The sequence below is a fragment of the Cannabis sativa genome, chromosome 1 (genome assembly GCF_029168945.1).
Source record: "Cannabis sativa cultivar Pink pepper isolate KNU-18-1 chromosome 1, ASM2916894v1, whole genome shotgun sequence".
Taxonomy (NCBI): domain Eukaryota; kingdom Viridiplantae; phylum Streptophyta; class Magnoliopsida; order Rosales; family Cannabaceae; genus Cannabis; species Cannabis sativa.
The window spans coordinates 39,843,923-39,865,717 of record NC_083601.1 but is presented as its reverse complement, the minus strand read 5'-3'; the positions used below and the strand labels follow the sequence as shown (position 1 = coordinate 39,865,717).

Here is a 21,795-nt window from a genome sequence, read left to right as displayed (position 1 = left end):
AAAATGCTATATCTCTAGAAGTATTAGGTACCACCAATACCAAATAATAATGTTCTTTATTTTAAGTTAAATTGATATTATATATATATATATGGAAGAGGTTTCAATGGTTACATTTTTATTGTAACCATCATGGTTACATTTTTTTAAGCCATTGGATTACTATTTAATGGTTGTGATTAATTTAGAAATTAAATAAAAATAAATAAAAGTTAACTTGTAACCTGAAAGTAATCTAATCATTTATTTCCTTATAAAACTTTAATTAAGATTAATTATATTTTAAAATTAAATTAATTATAATTATTAATTAATTTTTTGCAATTTATTACTATATAAGGATCTTTTAGCAATTTATTTTTTTATACTTAAATTATTTAAAATTTTATAGCAAAGTTTTTTATAATTTAAAATTATACACATATAATTTCATAATTTAAATTTTATTATACTTGTAATCTTAATTTTAAATTATTACGCATAATTATTTAATTTTTTTTATTTAGATATTTAAAAAGTAAAAAATGAAATAAGTTGAAGGATTTTTTTAAAAAAAAATGGCTGCACATGTTATCGATTGATTAGCTTGAGGCCTCATACTTAGTTCATATAATTGTAACAAAATAATTAAATATTATTTAAAAATAATTAATTATTTGAAAATTTATTATAAGAAGAGAATTTTAATTTGTGTCAAAAGAAGTTTAATTTTTGTAAAAAAAATAATTTTTTTTTGTAAATATTATAATTAAATGGCTTAATTATTAAAATAATTCAAGTAAGGATTTAAATATAAATATTAATTACTAAAAGATGTCTTGTTAAATATTTAATTAATTATTTTAAGAAAATAGTTAATTATAATTAAATAATTCTAAAAAAGGAATGTTTATTTAATTAATTATTTTAAGAAAATAGTTAATTATAATTAATTAAATCTAAAAAAGGAAAGTCTACCTATTAGTAACCTGCTATTACAGGTTAAAAAAAAATATAAGTACAACAAAAATATAACCATTGAATAGTCACTCGTATTTTTTTTTACAAAGATATCATATATCATTAATATCAATAATTTTGGTCGAATCATGACTTTTCAAAGTATTTCCGTATGCCGATAGTTAGAGGAGGGTCTATTAATAACGACAAATGTTACCATATTTGGTTGTTTGACTTAATAAAATTAAAGAAATAGTAAAAGACGTTATTATTAGTACTTAACAGTTGATGTTATATCAATAGCTATTAAGATAATTTTAATATTGAATTTTATATAATTTAATAAAATAACATTTAAAAAATATTGTTAAACAATCTATCTTGAATACCACTAGTATTTAATAAGAATACTTGTAAAATTATAAATATAGGCTTCACACTGACTAAATTTAACGTGGTGGTCCATAACTCGTGCATTGCTTCTCTTTTTCTTTTTCTTCCATGACTTCGTCTTCTTCCGGAGAAATTTGAGAACGTATGTCACGGGTGGCACTAAGTCGACACACCCCTCTTAGAGTAGATATTTTCATTATTCTAGATATATTTTAGATTTTAACACTTATTTTTTTATATGTGGATATATAGTTAAAATATTAATATTATATATTTTAAATAAATAAAATATATTAAATTTGAAAAAAAAAAAATAGGATTATAGTGGTATTGTTAATGCTATAAAGAAGAAATTTCATTAATTTATGTCATTATTCTAAATTAAGGATAAAATTTCAGCTGGCAAAGAAGTCCAACTCTAAAAGTACAATCAATTAGATGAACATAACACATAAGCAACTTTATTCACGGATTGCTTACAAAAGAAATTAAAATTAAAGAAGGTTCTAATAAGTGTGCCTTACAATTTTGAATAACAATACCATATATAAAGAAACCATAGCCTTATTAGAATTGATATCGTTCATACATCATTAAGATAATCAGTTTCCACAACTACATCTATCCAATTTTTACTTTTATCCAACTCAAGGCTTCCTTGATTCCTATATACTAATAATTTACTTAATTATAGTAAAGTTACTAAAAATAATAACTGGATTAATTATACTTTAGAGACGTTAATATACAGTGTTATATAAAATTTGAGATAAAATAAAAAAATAATGTTATATTTTAAAAGATAAAATAAAAATATCGGGAGCTCCTATAATTTTATGTAAAGTTAAGTAATCACTTGCTGAATATTATTACACTAACAATTAATTATTTATTACTCAAAGTAGGTCATCAATCCAATTTTTTCTTTTGTCAGTTTTTTAATAATAATCCTCTTCAAATTAAGTTTTTATTGTTTAATATTCCCCTTCTAAGAGTAACTCCAATCATAAACACTATAATTGTATTAGTTTAACAAAAAAAAAAAAATAGATAACTCTATTTTTTGACCATTTTTTTGTTAGCACTATTTAAGAATCGACACTATTTTTATTGGAAATAAGATCTTTGTGGGAAGGTGTCCAAAGAACACTGTGAAAATTTAGAACAGAAAATATAATAGAAAATAAAGGAGATAAACCTAATTAACAAAAAAAAAGTTTTATTAATTCCACGACACAAAATTATAAATACATTCCATATTAAAAAAATAAATTTAAATTATTTTTAAAAAATTACTTTTAATATTTTTTGAATTATTTTCACATTTTCTTCAATTAATGATAATACTTATTAATTTTATTTTCATATTCTTTTATGACAAAAATGTAAAAATGTAAAAAAAATTATTTTCTTAATCTTTAAAATATATTTTGTTTTTATTTTATATGAGCATTATTTTAAAATATGAGAAGGAAGAAAAAAAAAGTAGTATTAATTAAAGATATATATTTTATACAAAATAAAAATTATTGAAATGGAGTGCATTTATAAATTTTTAATTAGATGCAAATAATTAAAAATCCTCTTAAAATAATTATAGCATATATGTTTTGAATTTTTAATGAGTTTAAATTTTATAATTATATAAACTTAAAATTGTTTAAGTTAACTTATTTAAAGGAAAAAGTTATTTAATTTAATTTCACAATAAGATAAGATATTGTTATGTCTTTGTTTATTTCATTTCATTTCAATTATTATTCAAAGTTCTTCAATTGATCCTTTAAAAAAAAAGTTTGTCATTATAATTTTATAAATATACTCCCGTCACAATCTCTCGTACTATCATAATATATCTTCAAAAATAAATTATATATATAAAAAAAAGCTACATATTAAGCAACTTTCAAAGTAATATCCCCGTTCCATTCCAATCAGTCAAAATATATATCATTGATTCATTGTTACTCAAAACTAAGTCAACCCGGCACCGTGTTCAAATATATAATAGTAAGAACAATATTTTATTCTACTAATTTTATCAATTTTCAAGTTTGACATATTATGAAATATATATATTGTGATTTAATTTTAATTTTATCAATTGAAAATAGATCACTAAAATAATGAGAAATGCAAGTACCAGGAAAAGAGAGTCCGTAATTTACAGATAATTATTTATATAATTAAGCTAATAAAATAAACTCTATGAATCTCAAGTTGGAAACTTTTAGTACAGGCTTCATTTACTACAGCAAGACATATCGACCAGACCAATAAAAACGCTACACATGGCGATAATGTCTTTACTGATCTCTGTTCTTGTGTGTAATATATTCCTTCTAGTTGCTCAACAAGCCACAGCCCAACCGTCAAGATTCGTATACCGTTCTTGTCAAAACAGCAAAGGTAACTACACCCTCAATAGTACCTACCAAGCAAACCTCAATCGCCTCCTCACCACACTTCCCACATCCCAAAACGACAACGGTTACGGCTTTTACAATCTCTCCTACGGCAAAGGCTCAGACCAAGTTTACGCAGTTGGACTCTGCCGCGGAGACATCACACCCGATTTCTGCCGGAGTTGCCTCAACAACTCCACGCAACTGCTCAAAGACATCTGCCCGAACCAGAAGGAGGCATTATGTGTGTACGAACACTGCATGTTACGTTACTCGAATAGGTCCTTGTTGGGAAGTCCAGAGATTACCCCAAGTTACGCTTTGTTCAACAACAAAAACGTGTCGTCTTCTAACGTTAAAGAGCATTTTGATAATCTTAGCACTTTATTAGATGGTTTGAAAAGCGAAGCCGCTTCTGGAGGCTATCTTCGTAAGTACGCCGCCGGAAATGCGAAGGCTCCAGGGTTTTTAACCATTTACGCACTCGTACAGTGCACCCCAGACTTGTCCGAGCAACAATGTATCAATTGTTTGAATATCGTGTACGGTCAAATTCCGAGATGTTGTTCTGGGAAAGTAGGAGCCAGAATTATTGTCCCGAGTTGTAGTGTAAGGTATGAGAAATACTTGTTTTATGTATCTCCAAATAACGCGCCGCCTCCATCCCCAGAACTAACGACATGGCCGACTAATAACACCATGAACAATGATACAGAAGGTAATGAAGCCTTGAAAGGACTTGGTACTTATATAGTGTTATATTTTGAGTTATAGTTAATAGAGCAAATATTACTGTTTAATTTGCAGGACAAAAGAGTAGTGACAAGACTAGAAATATCATTATTGCTGTTGTGGCCACACTTTCAGCTGTGGTACTAATCATCTTCCTCGCCGTGTGTTTAAGATTAAGGAAATCAAAGAACAAAGTTCAAGGTTGGTTGAGACATTATTAATTTCTCTTATTAGTTTGAAAAAGGCTTCACCTATATTTTGTCCTCTGTTTTGGAACATAATTACTTTTAAAAACTCTATAGCGATGTCAACCCAATAACAACAGATCTAAGATTTTGTTACACCTATTGTATAAGCTAATTAAAAGAATGACAGAGCTAATTTATTAAATTTGTGAAAAGGTTTATGATATATTTTCATGAAGTATATAACTTATTAAATGTTTGTGATGCTCAAGCTCTGAAAATATACGAACCAGTTGATGAAATTGAAAGTGCGGAGTCGTTGCAGTACGATTTTGAAACCATTAATGTTGCCACGGATCAGTTTTCTGAGGATAATAAGCTTGGACAAGGTGGTTTTGGTGCAGTTTATAAGGTAAAAATTCAAGTACAAAATTTAAATTTAACTCTAATTAATTGATGAGAATCAATCAATAAAATCAAATATTAATAAAAGCATACCGTTCATAAAATCAATTTTAGAATGATATGATCATTCAACTTTACATTAAAAATTCTTTCAAGCTTTATTGTCTTATGATGATAGGGAGTATGAAATGTTACCATGTAAAATAGGGAAATATATTTACTTATTAATAATTAATGACAATTATGCTAAGTTATAAATTTTATTTCAAAATAGATTACATCTCTTTGACTTATTTATACGATAACCTAACACACATTTTTTATCTATAATTAATGTGGTCCCAAATAAATAAATTCCCAACATTAAATTGATCTCACACGTAAAATTTTCTGTGGTGTAATTCAGGGGAGATTTCCCAATGGACAAGACATAGCCGTAAAACGGTTGTCGAGGGATTCAAGCCAAGGAGATGCAGAATTCAAGAATGAGGTAATGCTAGTTGCCAAGCTTCAACACCGCAATCTTGTTAGACTTCTCGGTTTCAGCTTGGAAGCAAGTGAAAGGCTTCTTGTCTATGAGTTTGTGCAAAACGCAAGCCTTGATCATTTTATATTTGGTACGGTGACATTGCTCTTTTTAAAACAGAATCTTGATGAATATATTTTCTTAATTCTTTAACTAAATTAATCATAAACTTGCATGAATATGTATTTAGATCCAAGAAACCGAGTCACTTTGGATTGGGATAGACGTTACAAAATAATAGGAGGCGTAGCTCGAGGACTTCTTTACCTTCATGAAGATTCTCGTTTAAAAATTATCCATCGAGATCTCAAAGCTAGTAATATCTTGCTAGATGAAGACATGAATCCTAAAATTGCAGACTTTGGAATGGCAAGACATTTTGTAGTGGATCAAACCCAAGGCAAGACAAAACATATAGTGGGAACATAGTAAGTACACATTAATCTCTACAACTAGAGAATTAATAGAGTACTATATATATTATACTTGATATATATACTAACTTTGATTATTAATTTTTAATTTTTACAGTGGATACATGGCTCCGGAATATATTTTTCGTGGACATTTTTCAGTCAAATCTGATGTATTCAATTTTGGTGTTTTAATTTTAGAAATAGTAAGCGGTCAGAAAAATAGTTCTTTCCGTCAAGGCGAGTATGTAGAAGACCTTTTAAGCTACGTAAGTACAATTTATAATAAGAGTACTCAAGAGTTGTACACAAATTAATCTATAATATCATTATTAGGAATATAACATTATTTATATTATTTTTGGTGTGCAGACGTGGAGAATATGGAGAGAAGGAAACACTTCAAAAATGGTTGATCCATTAATGAGAGTTGGGTCAGCATCTGATGTAATGAGATGCATTCATATAGGACTATTGTCTGTCCAAGAAAATATAGAAAATCGACCAACTATGAATGCTATTGTGCTCATGCTAAACAGTAACTCTCTTTCTCTTCCACTGCCCTCTGAGCCGGCATTCTTTATGCGTAACAACACTAAATCATCAAATCATTCAAAAGGCGAATCTATTAATGAAGCTTCAAGTACTGAACCTTTTCCTCGATAATATTTGTGATAATTTTTTACTTCCAAAATGGGAGTGGTTGTACCTAATCATGTATGGAAGTAAAATTTTGTAAGGATTATTGTTTGCACTCATGGTAATAACAAAAGATACCATTTGTTATGAAAAATAACATTATTTATGGATATAGTTTTTGGTTGATCCATTTTAAATTTTGATTTTGTTAGCATTTTATAGATATTTTTTTTTTATATAAATTAATCTATTAATATATCTTAAAATAACTGGGAAAAAAATTCATGATAATTCAATGGAATGTGGCCCATAGGAAAACATGTGTGGCTATAGCTATTAAAAAGATAGCCTTTGGATTAAATGGGTGCACTCCTTCTACATAAAAGACCAAGATTAATGGGAGTATTCACAATGATAGTAGCTGGTACTGAAAGCAAATTGTCAAGATAAAGGACAGACTTTTAATGCAGATTTCAAAAGCAGAGTTAGAAAAGAGCCATTATTCCATTGGTGGTGTTTATCACGATATCTCTTTTGCTGAAGGAAACAAATTTTGCTTTGCTGAGTTGTGGAATAAAAACTGTGTTCCAAAGCATAGATTTTTTTGTTTGGCTGATCGTTTGCTTCAGCATCTCAAAACGAAAGGCAGACTAATTCATTTTGGAATAACCATGGAAGACTCCAGGTGCTTTTTGTGTGGTCAGGATGATGAAGATCATACTCATCTGCTCTTTGCTTGTTCTTACAACAGGTTGTGTTTGGATTTCATCACAAATTGGCTGAACATCCATACCAGGCAGTTGTCAATAGAAGGTCTCCTTCTGTGGGTTAAGAGAAGCCGGTTGAGCAAGCTCAAGAAAGGTGCATACATGGCTGTGATTTACACAATTTGAAGAGTTAGAAATGTGGCTTTTTGGGAAAGGAAAGTGTGGATAGTCCATCATACTACACAGAATACTAAATTTGACGTATATATCAGATTGATGTATACAGGGGTCTATGGAAAAAGTGGTATAGACATTAATTGGTTTAATCAATTGTTTTGATTGAGGGTGGGTTTGTATTCGTATTGGTGTTGAAGAGTTAGGTTGTAATTTTGTTCATAGTGCTAATAATATATCCTCTTCTTATTCCAAAAAAAAAAAAAACACAGTTGGTTACTTATCAAAATTATAGTAACTTTTAAATAAATAATAAATTACTTTATAATAACTTCAGAAAGTAATTGGTGAAATAAATTTTGTTCGTCTTTTAGTTACTCTTTAGTTAATAAAATATAAAAAAAAAATTAAAGATGTTTTAATTTTAAAAAATTCTTTTGCAATGTGATTTGGAAAACTGTATTTTCTAAAAAAATAATTTGGAAACAAAAATTAAATTTTATATGTAATAAATTGTTTTTAAAAATGTGATTAATTATAGTGTGATTTAATGTTTATGAATTTAAATATTAAATTTGTAATTAGTTGAAAATTTCAAAATAAAAAAGTGAGTGAATATTTAGAAAATTTTTAATTTCAATAATTTAAAAACAATTTTTAAACTTAAAACTCACAATCTTTTTAAAATTAGTTTTCAAAAGGGAAATTTGATTTTCTATACTTAGAAAATCTTAAAATTTTTTCCCTAAATACATACTTAATAATATTGGTAATATATGACCACATTTCCCATATCCCACAAATACCCCTCCCATTTGAAAAAAATCAAAAAATGAAATCAGCCATGGATGCCTCATCCCGAACCTCTCTCTCCCATGGCTGCCTCATTCCGACCACCACGCCCGGCCACCGACGACTACCCACCACCCCGACTACGCACCACCGTCCGAACCACGCACGACCCAGCCCCTTCTCTCGAACCCAGCCCCTCTCTCTCTCTCTTCCTCTCTCTCAAACTGGGGAAAAAAAAAAAAAGACCAGAGGTCCGATGGTCGGACCACATGGTCCGATGGGGTCCCATCGGACCATGTGGTCCGACCATCGGACCAGCGTCTCTTTGTTTTCCTCAAACTGAAAAAAAAAAAAAAAAAAAAAACACAATCGTGCGTGGTGGTCCAATCTGATACCAAAAACCCCTTTGGCTGTCACATTAATGCTCCAACGCTTTGGCCCTTCTCCCAAAAACCCCTTTGGCTGTCACATTAATGCTTATCCACCAGGTACATATATTATTACATAAATTAACACATTAATTAGATGCATTGAAAATGAAAGAATACTAATAATATGTATAAATTATTGGCTTGGGTATGAATGCAGTTTATTACATTTGGATTTGCATGCACACCACTGTACTTTGTGTGGGAGAAAGCAATAGGACTTTTTTTCTCTTTTTTTTTTGTTTCAATTTGAGGAAAACGAAGAGAGAGATGGACATGGTCCGATGGTCGGACCACATGGTCCGATGGGGTCCGATTGGTCGGACCCCATCGGACCATGTGGTCCGACCATCGAACCATATGTTTTTTTTTTTTTTTATTCGGTCCGAGAGAGAGACAAAGTAGATAGAGGGGGGTATTTTTGGAGTTTTGAAAAAAGAGTCATATTTTTCATAGTGTAAAATGTATTGGTTCAAAAAAAAAAATTTGAACATTTTTAAGTATAGAAAATCAAATTTCCCTTTCAAAAAGTACCAACAAATCAAAAAGTTTTTCCATTTCCTAGGTTATGTGGAAATATAGCAAACTTTATAAGTTGCGCTTCTTGTTCCCTGAGCCATTCTAATGTAAACAGAGCCCAAAAGGTGAAACATGGTAATAAATATATACTAATCCATTAGTACATCCCCTTTAACGGATACATTATAGTTTTTTTATATGTATATTAATAAACAAAACCCTATCAAAAATATATAAATGGAGTGTATTTGTGCATTTTTTTTTTTTGGTGCGCCATAGAAGGCGAAGCCCTCTATAATATATAATATATTTTTATATAAATTTATATATAATAGTAAAATGATTATATAAATATGATGTTTAATATAGTGAAGATAAAGGAGGCTTATATAATAAAAAGAATTATTTTGGGTGTGTGTTAATTTTTGTTCTTAAATTTTTGAAATAAAGTAAAATTGAATTTTAATTTTTCTAAGAAATAAGAATATATTCGGTAATAATAGTAGCTATAGAGCTTGGTCTATAAGATGATATATATTGATTTTAATTGGGTGTACTATCGCAGTGTTTTCAACAACACTACAGTGATTTTAAGTCCTTTTCTGTTGGCGAAGTGGCACACTACAAACTTTGGTTTTTAAAGCCTATTCTTCTTAATTTTAATGAAAGTTTGCTTTACTAAAAATAAATATATACGAAAGTCCTGCGTCGTTGCGGACCGGACCACATATACTCCATTGTTTGGGTTGGACATTTGATGGACGTGAACCAAACGCCTAAGGAAAATTAATTTTTTGTGAAGACTTGTATTTATTATTTGAAATGTCTTTTGAACAAGAAGAATGAATAATGGTGCAGATGATTTTTTTATTTTATTTTTTTTGAAAGCGCAGTCTGTTGATATACTTAGTAATTTTCGTGTTTATTTCTCTTTAATAAAACCCTTCTCAAAGATCGTAGAAGCATATACTTAGGAAATGATATCAATATTTTTTCCACTAGTTTGTTCAATCTTCATGGTAGTTGCTCAACAAGCCACAGCGGAGAACTACTACTGTATTGACAAAGGTAACTACACCCTTAACAGTACCTACCACGACAATCTCAATCACCTCCTCTCCACCCTTCCCAACTCCCAAAACAACAATGGCTACGGCTTTTATAATCTCTCTTACGGAAACGCCGACGACCAAGTTTTTGCAATGGCGCTATGCGACGGGGACGCCATGCCCGACTCCTGCCAAAGATGTCTTAACGAGTCTACACATCTTGTCCAACAGCTCTGCCCATACCAGAAGGAGGTAGTCCTATGGCACAATAATTGTATGTTGCGCTACTCTAACCGCTCCTTGTTTGGGTTCATGGAAAGTTTTCCAAGAGTTATACTATATAACACTCAGAACGCGTCATCCGACCCCGATACCGTAGAGGCGTATTTCAAAGATCTTAGAAGCTTATTAGATAATCTGAAAAGTCGAGCTATGGCTGGTGGCTCTCTTAAAAAATTTGCTTTAGACAGTATAAAATCTGCAGGGTTTAAAACCATATATGGGCTTGTGCAATGCTCACCTGACTTGTCCAAGATCGACTGCAATAATTGTTTGGATGATTCATTTGGGAATTTGCCGGGGTGTTGTAACTTGAAAAAAGGGGGAGTAGTACTCGGCACTAGTTGTAGACATAGATATGAAGATTACCTCTTCTATGATATTTCTAATGTCACTCAAGCTCCGCCACCATCCCCAATGCCACAACCACCACCTCCTCCGCCATTAACTGTACCAGGTAAACAAGATCAGAACATAATCAATCTTACTTTCTTTTTATAATTATTATTCTTTATCATATATATTGTTGTATCATCAATTACTCGATTGTTGCAGGAAGGAAGAAGGAATCATCAGCAACGGTAATCGTCGTTATTGTTTTTGCGTCTACTGTTGCGTTGGGGATAATCATGTCCATTTTTGTGTGTTTAAGAAAGAGGAACGCAAAAACATTAATGGCTCAGAGTAAGTATTTTGATCATGAGAAATACATACACATATATATGTATATATTTATCTTCCTTCAGTCTTTTTCATTTTACAAAAAGCCTAGTTTTCAAAATTTATCTAGTAACTAAATACTTAATTCTTAGTTAACTAGATGCTTTTAGTAGAAAATAAAAATTAAGCATTGAAAACTAAAGATCCAGTGGTGTAGGTGTATATGCACTACTTTCGAAAATATATATAATTATATATTCTATGGAAAAGTAGTGATCACGTAATAAAACTTCAGGCAATTCAGATGCACTGATCATAAGTCAGTCGATAAATTAAACTATTCATGGCTGTAGGCTGTATGATTGAATTATTTTATCAATTTGTGTTGTTCAAGCTAATAAGCATCCCCTGATCTCAAACGAACGTATGGAAGAAGTCAGTGTGGAATCCTTGCAGTACGATTATGAGACTATCAAACTTGCTACAGGCAATTTCTCCAAGGAACTTGGAAAGGGTGGATTTGGTGTTGTTTACAAAGTAAGAATTAATGGAAGTATATATATAATATATAAGTAGTTTTTAAATCCGGGCAATTCATTCCAATAAATGTTAATTTTGCTATTAATGTGTTTTCAGGGTAGATTTAGTAATGGACAAGACATAGCAGTGAAAAAATTGACAGGAGAATCAGCCCAATGTGATGTTGATTTCAAGAACGAGGTAATGCTAGTTGCCAAGCTGCAACACCGCAATCTTGTTAGGCTTCTCGGTTTCAGCTTGGAATCAAGGGAAAGGCTTCTTGTCTATGAGTTTGTCAAAAACGGACGTCTTGATCATTTCATATTTGGTAACCTTGCATTCCTATGATAATTAGTGTGCTCCAAAATATAATTAAATCAAGAAATAAGTAAAAATATGTACATTATATAATTATACAATTCATTTAAAGTTTAATGCTTGGCAAATTCATATACTTGTACATATGAATATGCAGATCCAACGAAGCGTGAGAATTTGGATTGGGATAGGCGTTACAAAATAATAGGAGGTGTGGCTCGAGGACTTCTTTACCTTCATGAAGATTCCCGTTTGAAAATTATCCATCGAGATCTAAAAGCTAGTAACATCCTTTTAGATGAAGAAATGCATCCTAAGATATCTGATTTTGGAACTGCAAGGCATTTTGTTGTTGATCAAACTCAAGACAGTACCAGTCGAATAGTCGGAACATAGTAAGTAAAACTAGCTAATAATGTTATTTATTGTTTTTTTTTTTTTACTAATAATGCATCTTATTATATTAGTTTCCTTCTAATAGCATATTGTGTATTGCAAAGCTATTAATTTCTTAAATCTTAAAGTTTTGATGCAATTAAGTAATTAGCAAAACTATAGATTTTTTTTTTATTTATTAAAAAATTATACTCATACTAATTACTAAACTTTTGTGTTTCAGTGGATATATGGCCCCTGAATATGTGATGCATGGACAATATTCAGTCAAATCTGATATATTTAGTTTCGGAGTATTGATTTTAGAAATAATAAGCGGACAGAAAAATTGTGTCCTTGAAGGACAGCATGAGCGTACAGAAAACCTTTTAACTTATGTAAGTACCATTTACCAAGAATCAAGAGTACTACACTACCTATATATATTTATAAATTAATATCAATATTGTTGTTACAACTTACAGACATGGAGACATTGGAGGGAAGGAAATGCTACAAAAATAATAGATCCAGTGATGAGAGGTAGACGAGGAAGTGAAATAATGAGATGTATTCACATAGGACTATTGTGTGTCCAAACAAATTTAGTTGACAGACCAACCATGAATAATATTGTTCTCATGTTAAATAGCAACTCTGTTTCTCTCCCAGTACCCTCACAGCCAGCTTTCTATATGCATAGTAACACGGGAGGTGTGAACCACAATCAGCTGCCTCAGAGAGAATCTGTGAATGAAGCATCAATCACAGAAATTTCTCCTCGCTAGTCTGCTTTGTTGAAGATACAGTATGATTCACTGACAGTTACAACACATGCTTTATATTAATTTGTTGTCATTGAATTTATAATTTTCTAAGTTTGTTTCTGTTGCGAAAATTAAATGGCTATGCAAGTCATACAATCACAATTTGTAATAAATCTTAATAAGATTAAGTATCATACCAAAAAACTAATTATTAATTACCAATTAATTAAAAAAAATTCTATTTAATCAAATATAAAGTTTGAGAAAAATAAATAAAGTAAAACAAAAATTCAATGATTTAAGAAATTTGTTTTATTTTTTAATGTAATTACCTAATTTTTCTTCGTACTATTCAATTTTCAAGTTGAATTTAGTAATTCATAATCTGGTTAAGACTTATAAACTCATTCTATATGAAAACTCCACATATTTTTATAGCAAAGTTTAATCGCCAAAAAAAAAAAAAAAAAACAATAAGCATAGTAAGTTAGTAACTCACAAAATCTACTGTTGAGAATCATGGGGTTCCATCTCAAAACCAATTGGCTATGAGTGGAGTATGGCTATTTTTTGCCCATCAATCTTGAACCGTATCAGAGTGGACATGGTCACTATCTGTATAGGTGCGAATCGGATATGATCACTTGCCCGCAAGGGAAATGGCTCTGATACCATGTTGAGAATCATGAGGTTCCATCTCAAAACCAATTGGCTATGAGTGGAGTAACCCATGTTCTTATATATGGCTCAATTCTCTACCATTTATTCTATGTGGGACATTGTCCACAATATCTACAAGTAATCTACATACTTTCGTCCAAAATTAATTTGCATCCATAACAATCAAAGCATATTCAAGTTTTAATTTTCAGAATTTTATTTCGAATTCATAGATAACAATTATAGGTGATCAATCAATAATTGTAAAATAAATCATATTGTATTGAATTCAAATAAGAGATGAAAAAAAAATAAATATCTACATTAATTAATCCATAAAAGAAATTCAAGTGATTCACATAACAATCTTAAAAAAAATAATCTACAGTTCATGCTATTTAATATAAAACAAAAATAATCAAAGAAAAACATAAAATTCAAGAGAAAATATGAAGAAAAAAAACTCTAGATTTGTCTCCTCGATCTAGTCTCTACCTTTCCAATCTGATCCAAAGTCAGTTTCCTCTTAGTCTCAAAAGATTAAAAACCTAATTTTTCCTCATTTTGGGACAAAAATGCCCCTAAATGACACTTTGGGTAGAGAATCGCGCAAAGGGGCGCTACGAGGAGCATTTTCTTGATCACTCTGAAAGCTTACTGTGATGACTGATTGTATTTTGGTCATAACTCTTTCAATGTATCTCGGAATCGGACCATTCAAGATGTTATGAAAAGCTTAAAGAAAGATTTAAAACTTTTATTTATAACATGCTTCCAGAAAGTGAACACATCATAGTTGAAAATTTACTTGAAGTTTTAGACTTGATTTTCGATAACAAACGGAGCATGTTAAGCATCCAAAACTTAATATTTTTTACCTATTGTATCTTACACTTGCAAAATCAATATTAAATTCATCTTATTTAGTATGATTTTTCTCATTTCAACTCATATAATGTATTTAACCAATAAAATCTAAAACAAGAAAAAAAAAAATAAACATAATTCTACACAAAATAAATATGACTAAAATAAATTTTTAAAATACAACCTAAAAAATACCTAATTCTAGCCTATGAGTTTCATTGAAAAAGAAAAAAAATAAGTTTTTATCATTTTCTCCAAATTGGAATATTCATGCTAATTTCTTTTTGAAAGGAAGTAAAGTATCATTCAAACGTTTAATTTCATTAAAATTTTTATTGAAATGTTTACTCATCTAAAAAGTCACACTCAGACCATTCCCTTTACTTTCTAGCTTAATGGGTGCCACATGTCGTTCCCAAAAGTGTCCTGGGCATCTTTCACTAAATTGTCAAATTACGAAATCATTGAAAACCTTAAACCATTTGATCCGATCTGGACGAGTGAACAGTTTCAAACACAAACCCTTCTCCCTTGGAATTGTTCCCGTGAAAACATTGATCAGTTGATTTTATTGGTTGAAACACCAGTAAATTTGTTGACGTTGTCAAAAAATAGATATATATATTGTTGGCGCTGTCACAAAATTTGGTGCAGCTTCTAACATTTCAAAACTTGAACAGGTATAGAAGTGCTTTGCAGAATGAGTCAAACTCATGGCCTTTTGGCTTTGGACAACTTCATGAGACGTAGGTCAAAATTTGAGGATAAACCAAGATAAATATTAAAAAAGCACGGTAGAGGACCTTGGTGATGACTCAAGTCCTTTCCTAGCTTTTATTATTAGAATTTAGAAGCAATACATTAGGAGGCGTTTGGTTGGAAGGAATGAAAATATAGGAATAGGAATGGGAATGAGAATAGGAATATGAATGGAATGGAATAAAATTTAAAATTCATAAAAAAAATTGATAAAAAAATTATTAATCTTTTTTTCTTGTTACATTGGAATGGTCATTCCTTCCTTTTTAAAATGGAATAGCCATTCCACCAAAATGGTAGAAAGAGCATTCCATTGGAATGTCATTCCAATACTTTAAAATGCAACCAAACAAAGGAATATAATGAAAATTATTTCATTTCCATATCATTTCATTACCTCCAACCAAACGCCACCTTAGTGTAATTCACCACATAGTAGGACATAATTGACCATGGGCACGCTATGTTACCACCACATATAGACTCTGTAGCCATTTGCTGACATCGAAATGAACATCAATTAAAAACTATAGCAATGATATTCTCTTTAATTTACACTTCTCTTTCTAGATGCATCCTTTTTTTTAAGTACAGATTCACCATTCGTTTGTTGTATAATCCATTTTTCCCACTGGATATCTATTTAGTGATTCACCTAGGCCATTATAGCCACCTTCTTTGACCAAAGAAAGTTGCTCCCGTCACCTATTTTATCACTTTCTAATATTATAATAAGTCAAATCGGATAAACACATTTCCTTCGTAACAACAGAAGCAAGCTACATTTTTTCAAATGACAGTATATTATGTTCAATGGACATGAAACTTTGTCCTAACCGAATTAAGTTATGATTTGATAGCTATGTATCCGTACAAGAATCCCAGTGGCAGTGTTTTGGCCTTCATTATCTCAATTTTTGTCATCATTAACTTGGCTAATTCCCAGCCACTTTATCCCCCTTCTTGTTCAGATCCAATAAATAAGACATCAGACCCTGGTTTCTCATCAAACCTCACTATCCTTTTGGATACTTTATCTTCTAAAGCGGTTGTCAACAGCTTCTACAACGAATCATCCGACGGGTTACATGGCCTTTTTCTCTGCCGAGGTGATGTGTCTATTAACGCTTGTCAAAACTGCGTCATCAACGCAACTCAAGAATTGAAAAGCCATTGCTTAACCAATAAAACAGCAATCGTATGGTTCGAACACTGCATGGTACGATATTCTAGCACAAACTTCTTTGGAAAGGAGCAGATACTTCCCAATTTAAGACTATGCAACACTAAGGGCCACACTTCCCAAACCGATGTTGATGCTTTCTCTTTGATGTATCCAATAATAACCGAGGCTTCGAATTCGGATACCATGTTCAAGGCCAATAATTTTGCTCCAAATAATAATGAGTCTGAAAAAAGATACGGTTTGGTACAGTGTACTAGAGACATCGATGCCGCACAATGCAGTCATTGCTTGGGGCAGTTAATGGAGAAAATTAGGAATTCTTCTTGCCTTGGTAAAAATGGCTGGCGGATTTTGGCACCAAGTTGCAAGCTAAGATATGAGCTCTATCCATTTTATGAGCTACCCCCACAAGCTCCACCTTCAGCGCCAGAGCCGAAACCTGGTGACAAAGGTGAGCAAAACAGAATCATTTACTAGATGCAAACAAAAATTGTTTAAATAATTCCAATTTGCAAGTTTTTTAATAATTAAATTCTGTATTGCTTTGGTCTATTCATTAAGTTGATCCTAATTTGAAAATAAAGAGTAGAAAAAATTGTGCTTTACGAAGTATTTGAATCACATAATATGAGTTGAATATTTCGAAAGTATCTGAGCCAGAATCTCTGTTCTCTCTTAAAAAGACACCAAATTTAAAAACAATATGTCTAGAAAGGAAAGAGTAGGCAGTGTTTCAGTAATTTATTTCAGACATCTGTTTCTTTTTTTTTTATTCTTAAATTTGTTCAATGATTGTGCAGACACAGGAAAAGGAGGAAATGGAACAACAAACAAAATAATTATCTCTGTATCCTCCATTGCAGCATTTGCAGCTGTTTTGGGTTTATGCTATTGCTTATATATTAGAAACAAAAATAGAGGTAAACTCCAGTTCGCCTATGCCTTTTTTTTTTTAATAAAAATAAAAATCAAAACTGTTAAGCCCCTAATATGATTTCTTGCCAGACAAGGATAATTCAACAAGAATTCTTTTGCCAAATTCAGACGGTTTTAGTGGGAGAGGGTTTCATGGAACTGATGAAGATCATAGTGGTGAAATGCATTACTTCAATTTAAGTAGTATTATGGCTGCTACAAACAACTTTTCTGATGCAAACAAACTTGGAGAAGGTGGTTTTGGTCCAGTTTATAAGGTTAGAACACTTTTTTCACGTTCTTTTTAGTGCTTTATATGAGTTACTTATTTAATATTGATTGGGGAAAAATGCCGGGCCTTGCATGAAACAAAGAAAATTCATAAGAAAAAAGAAAGAAAAAATCATCCAACCATATAACTGATTGTAATAAAATGACAGGGAAAGTTGATGGATGGAAAGGAAATTGCAGTGAAAAGACTTTCCATGAGATCGAGACAAGGCCTAGAGGAATTCAAAACTGAAGTGAGGTTAATAATAAAACTTCAGCACAAAAATCTTGTGAGGCTCTTGGGATGCTGCTTGGAGGGAGATGAGAAACTTCTTATCTATGAGTATTTGGCCAATACTAGTCTTGATGCCTTCCTTTTTGGTCATTTTCTTTCTCTGTTTTTATTAGCTTATCAAATATAACACACAAACGATCACTATCTAAATATGTTTTTTCTTTTCTTTTCTTTGATTGATTTTCAAATGAAAGCAGATCCAAGAAAATCAAGAGAAGTACTGGACTGGACTACACGTGCAAACATTGTTAATGGCATTGCGAGAGGCCTATTATATCTTCATGAGGATTCTCGGCTCAAAATCATTCATAGGGATTTGAAGGCAAGCAATGTCCTGTTAGATGATGAAATGAATCCAAAGATATCAGACTTTGGCACTGCTAGGATTTTTGGATGCAATCAAATTGAAGCTAGCACTGAAAGAATCGTTGGAACATAGTTAGTCATTTCATCGATTCTCAAGCTTTGATTTAATGATTAGTATAAGCAATTAACAAATTTTGGCTTTGGGATATAAATTATGGCTGCAGCATACTTAATTTTACTGCTACATGTAGCATTTAAACTGCATTTTACTTTCTTCAACAGCGGATATATGGCACCAGAATATGCAATGGAGGGATTGTTTTCAATAAAATCTGATGTCTACAGCTTTGGAGTTTTAATGCTAGAACTCCTAACTGGAAAAAAGAGCAGTGGCATCTTTGATCGAGAACGTTCCCAGAGTCTTTCATCCTATGTAAGTTTCTATTCCATTTTATGATCCTTTCAGAAAGAACTATACTCTTCTTGTAGTGAACTTATCAACTATGAAATTGAGCAGGCTTGGCAACAATGGAATGAGGGCAAAGGAGAGAAGATTATAGATCCAAACATTGTTGATGCGTGTCCAACAAGTGAAGCACTTAGATGGATCCATATTGCATTATTATGTGTCCAAGAAGACCCCAAAGAAAGGCCCAATATGTCCTCAGTAATTCTCATGCTTGGAAGCAAATCGGTCCACCTTCCACCACCATCGAAACCTCCATTTTCTTCAAATAGACTTTTCTTATCTGATCCATATTCAACTACTTCAGTGTCTGGACTACAGACATCTGACCAAGCTTCAACAAGTGTTTCATGCAAGTTTGTAGAGTGGTCGGACCACAGTACTTCATAGTTCATAAACTCATTACCTCTATTTCTTTTTTTGAACAAGCTACTTCGTACATTATTTTTCTCTTTTTTTCTTTTTTAACAATGAACATTCAGAGTGTAATACATTATAGAGTTTATATAAAAGCTACAGTTTTGTAAGATAAAAAAATTTAAATAATAATAATAATAATAAAAGCTATAACTCTGCTGCTGACATAATTAATTAGTACAGATTTATTTGGATGCCTTTCTTGAAGCAATACTTTTTAATTAGATAATGGCCTTACATAAGAAAGGGTTTGAGCCGAACAACGACCACTTAATTTTCAGCTATGAATATGGCACCTCACTCGTCCTGACTATGACTACAATTTCTAACGACAAAAGATAATTAGCTTAATCACAAAAATCTTTTCTTTATAGAATGAGATATCAAGAGTTTAAAGTAATTACAATTAAGAATGATTTATCCCAAAATACAATAGTCATATCAGACACTAATAACAAACCATAAAATACTCCTAACAAACTCTACGTCCCCTCAAACGAATGGGTCTCAGAAGAACACGTTGAGATTGCCTTTCAAGATGAGGAATCTGGCAAAAGGATGATGTTTAGTGAGAACACAATTGGTCGAGTTTAGGCTGAGATTTTTTGACACTATATAAAATTGAACACACCAATTTGCTGAACACGAATATAATAGGATCACATGAATCAGCCCTACATTGTGGGATATATATATAGTAATCATCTCTGTTTGTTTGAGATTAAAACTGGTGACGACAAAGATATTGGATCTAAGTAAATATTTAAGATCCACATTTATCTTCTTGTTTTGTAAGCTAGATAGCTAGTCTGCTTTCTTATTCCTTTCGCCAAGCCCAATAATTAATGTAACCACAGGTTTGAAAATAGGAAATGGAGAAGTGTGAATCACTAACAAGAATTCTTGAGTTGAGATCAGTACTGATTAATTAAGGAAACTTTTCTTTAATTAAATGAAACCCTGTTCTTACTACTTTCTGTACTCTTGAACAATATAATCCAAGCACGTGCAAGAAAAAGCATTTTATTTAACCCCTTAAACTATATCTAAGAGTATATATAAGATAACACTTCTTATTTTAAGTTAGCGGTTTTTCAACATTAATATTACTTATAGTTATACTATTAAAATATTTGCAATTTGATATTGAATTATACAAAGTATAATATCTCATTATCTCATGTAATACACTCACTAGCAATACACTTTTCAGAAACATAAACATTTAAAATTATTAATAAATTTATTAATAGTATAATTTATAAAGTGTGTTAAGAGTAAATATATATATAATTATAGAATTAATTTTGATATATATTTTAATAAAATCAACCAAATTTAATAAGTCACAACTTACACCAAAAAATTATCTATATTTGTAAAATGTCAAATGACTATTTGTGGGATTTTAAAAAAGAAAAATGAATCTGCAAAATGATTTTATAATTGAAATTTTGATTTATTATATAATCAAGAAGGTTCTGGCAAGGTTGTGGGAAGGAGAATATATATCACTCAGTCACACGTGGCAGCCACTTTTTTGTATGAAAATTATTTGTGAATGTAGCTGCCTCGCTCTGAGTGGAAGTTTCAGTCTTCCAGATATTATGAGTCTTGATGTTAAAAATAGTAATAATAATTAATAAATAAACACTTATCAAAAAAAAAATTAATAAATAAACTGACCATATATGAGACTACTCAAATTTGAACGGTACCTTCACAAATATTTTAACTTGAATGACATGTAATAATAAATATTTCAAGTGAGATAAAAAAAATATATATATTATTATTATTATGTATTAATTGTATTTAAAAATTATAATATTAAATTATATAAAATTTCATATGTTATGAAGGTGTTAAGTACTACTAGTATATTTTAGTATTTTTAATAAAAAAAAATATGTTATGAGGCACTGAATAAGAATTTAAAAATAAATAAACAAGAGTGTTGCTAAGATATCAAGGTGTTTGTATCATAATAAATTGGCTTTTTATAATTAGTTAAAAAAAAAATTTATAATTTTTATTATAATAAAAAATATTTGACTCGATATTTAAATTATAAGTATTAACCTAGGTAGTGTTCGGTAATTTTAAAAAAATTAGTTTTCTGTTTAATTAATCAGAAACTAAAAACAAATTATAAAATTTTATTAAGGTAAATAAAGAAAAACAAAAAACAAAATAGTTATCGAACAAGACTTTAGGTGTCTTTTAACCTTTTTCAATAAATAAAGCACCGATGGCTTTTTGAGCCAGTTAGCTAAATATCTATCGTCTATGCCTCATACTTGTTTATTTTGAATATACAATTAAATTAACCCAACTTTACTTGTTATTTATTCGTTAATTTTAGTTGTGCCCGAAAAAGATCGAAGTGCCAACTGCACGGATAGAGATATTATATAATGATCACTTAAT

At 30.6% G+C, this 21,795-nt stretch overlaps 3 protein-coding genes across 5 annotated transcripts; all 3 read left to right on the top strand.

Annotated features, from left to right (window-relative positions):
- The first annotated feature begins 3,498 nt into the window (after positions 1-3,498).
- On the top strand, positions 3,499-6,807 carry LOC115707461 (cysteine-rich receptor-like protein kinase 44). Of its 2 annotated transcripts, none has more exons than XR_009687769.1 (7): positions 3,499-4,455; positions 4,545-4,670; positions 4,927-5,066; positions 5,466-5,676; positions 5,776-6,013; positions 6,200-6,267; positions 6,371-6,441. XR_009687769.1 is itself a non-coding variant. In XM_030635435.2 (7 exons), exons 1-7 carry the CDS (start codon positions 3,624-3,626, stop codon positions 6,662-6,664), a joined length of 1,992 nt encoding a protein of 663 aa, XP_030491295.2. In that variant the 5' UTR covers positions 3,503-3,623; the 3' UTR covers positions 6,665-6,807. The 2 variants fall into 2 exon arrangements, 1 of the variants encoding a protein (XP_030491295.2); XM_030635435.2 differs by having other exon boundaries at positions 3,503-4,455; positions 6,117-6,267; positions 6,371-6,807.
- Positions 6,808-9,974: 3,167 nt separating this feature from the next.
- Positions 9,975-13,380, top strand: LOC115707463 (cysteine-rich receptor-like protein kinase 26). The gene is made up of 7 exons (XM_061115244.1): positions 9,975-11,042; positions 11,141-11,269; positions 11,640-11,782; positions 11,882-12,092; positions 12,240-12,477; positions 12,702-12,855; positions 12,943-13,380. Exons 1-7 carry the CDS (start codon positions 10,235-10,237, stop codon positions 13,243-13,245), a joined length of 1,986 nt encoding a protein of 661 aa, XP_060971227.1. The 5' UTR covers positions 9,975-10,234; the 3' UTR covers positions 13,246-13,380.
- Positions 13,381-16,268: 2,888 nt separating this feature from the next.
- On the top strand, positions 16,269-19,532 carry LOC115707460 (cysteine-rich receptor-like protein kinase 10). Of its 2 annotated transcripts, none has more exons than XM_030635433.2 (7): positions 16,269-17,147; positions 17,497-17,616; positions 17,702-17,889; positions 18,052-18,262; positions 18,374-18,614; positions 18,765-18,915; positions 19,000-19,532. In XM_030635433.2, the coding sequence occupies exons 1-7, from the start codon at positions 16,373-16,375 to the stop codon at positions 19,336-19,338; spliced, it is 2,025 nt and encodes a 674-aa protein (XP_030491293.2). In that variant the 5' UTR covers positions 16,269-16,372; the 3' UTR covers positions 19,339-19,532. The 2 variants fall into 2 exon arrangements, with proteins under 2 accessions (XP_030491293.2, XP_030491294.2); XM_030635434.2 differs by having other exon boundaries at positions 16,278-17,147; positions 17,741-17,889.
- Positions 19,533-21,795: the final 2,263 nt, after the last annotated feature.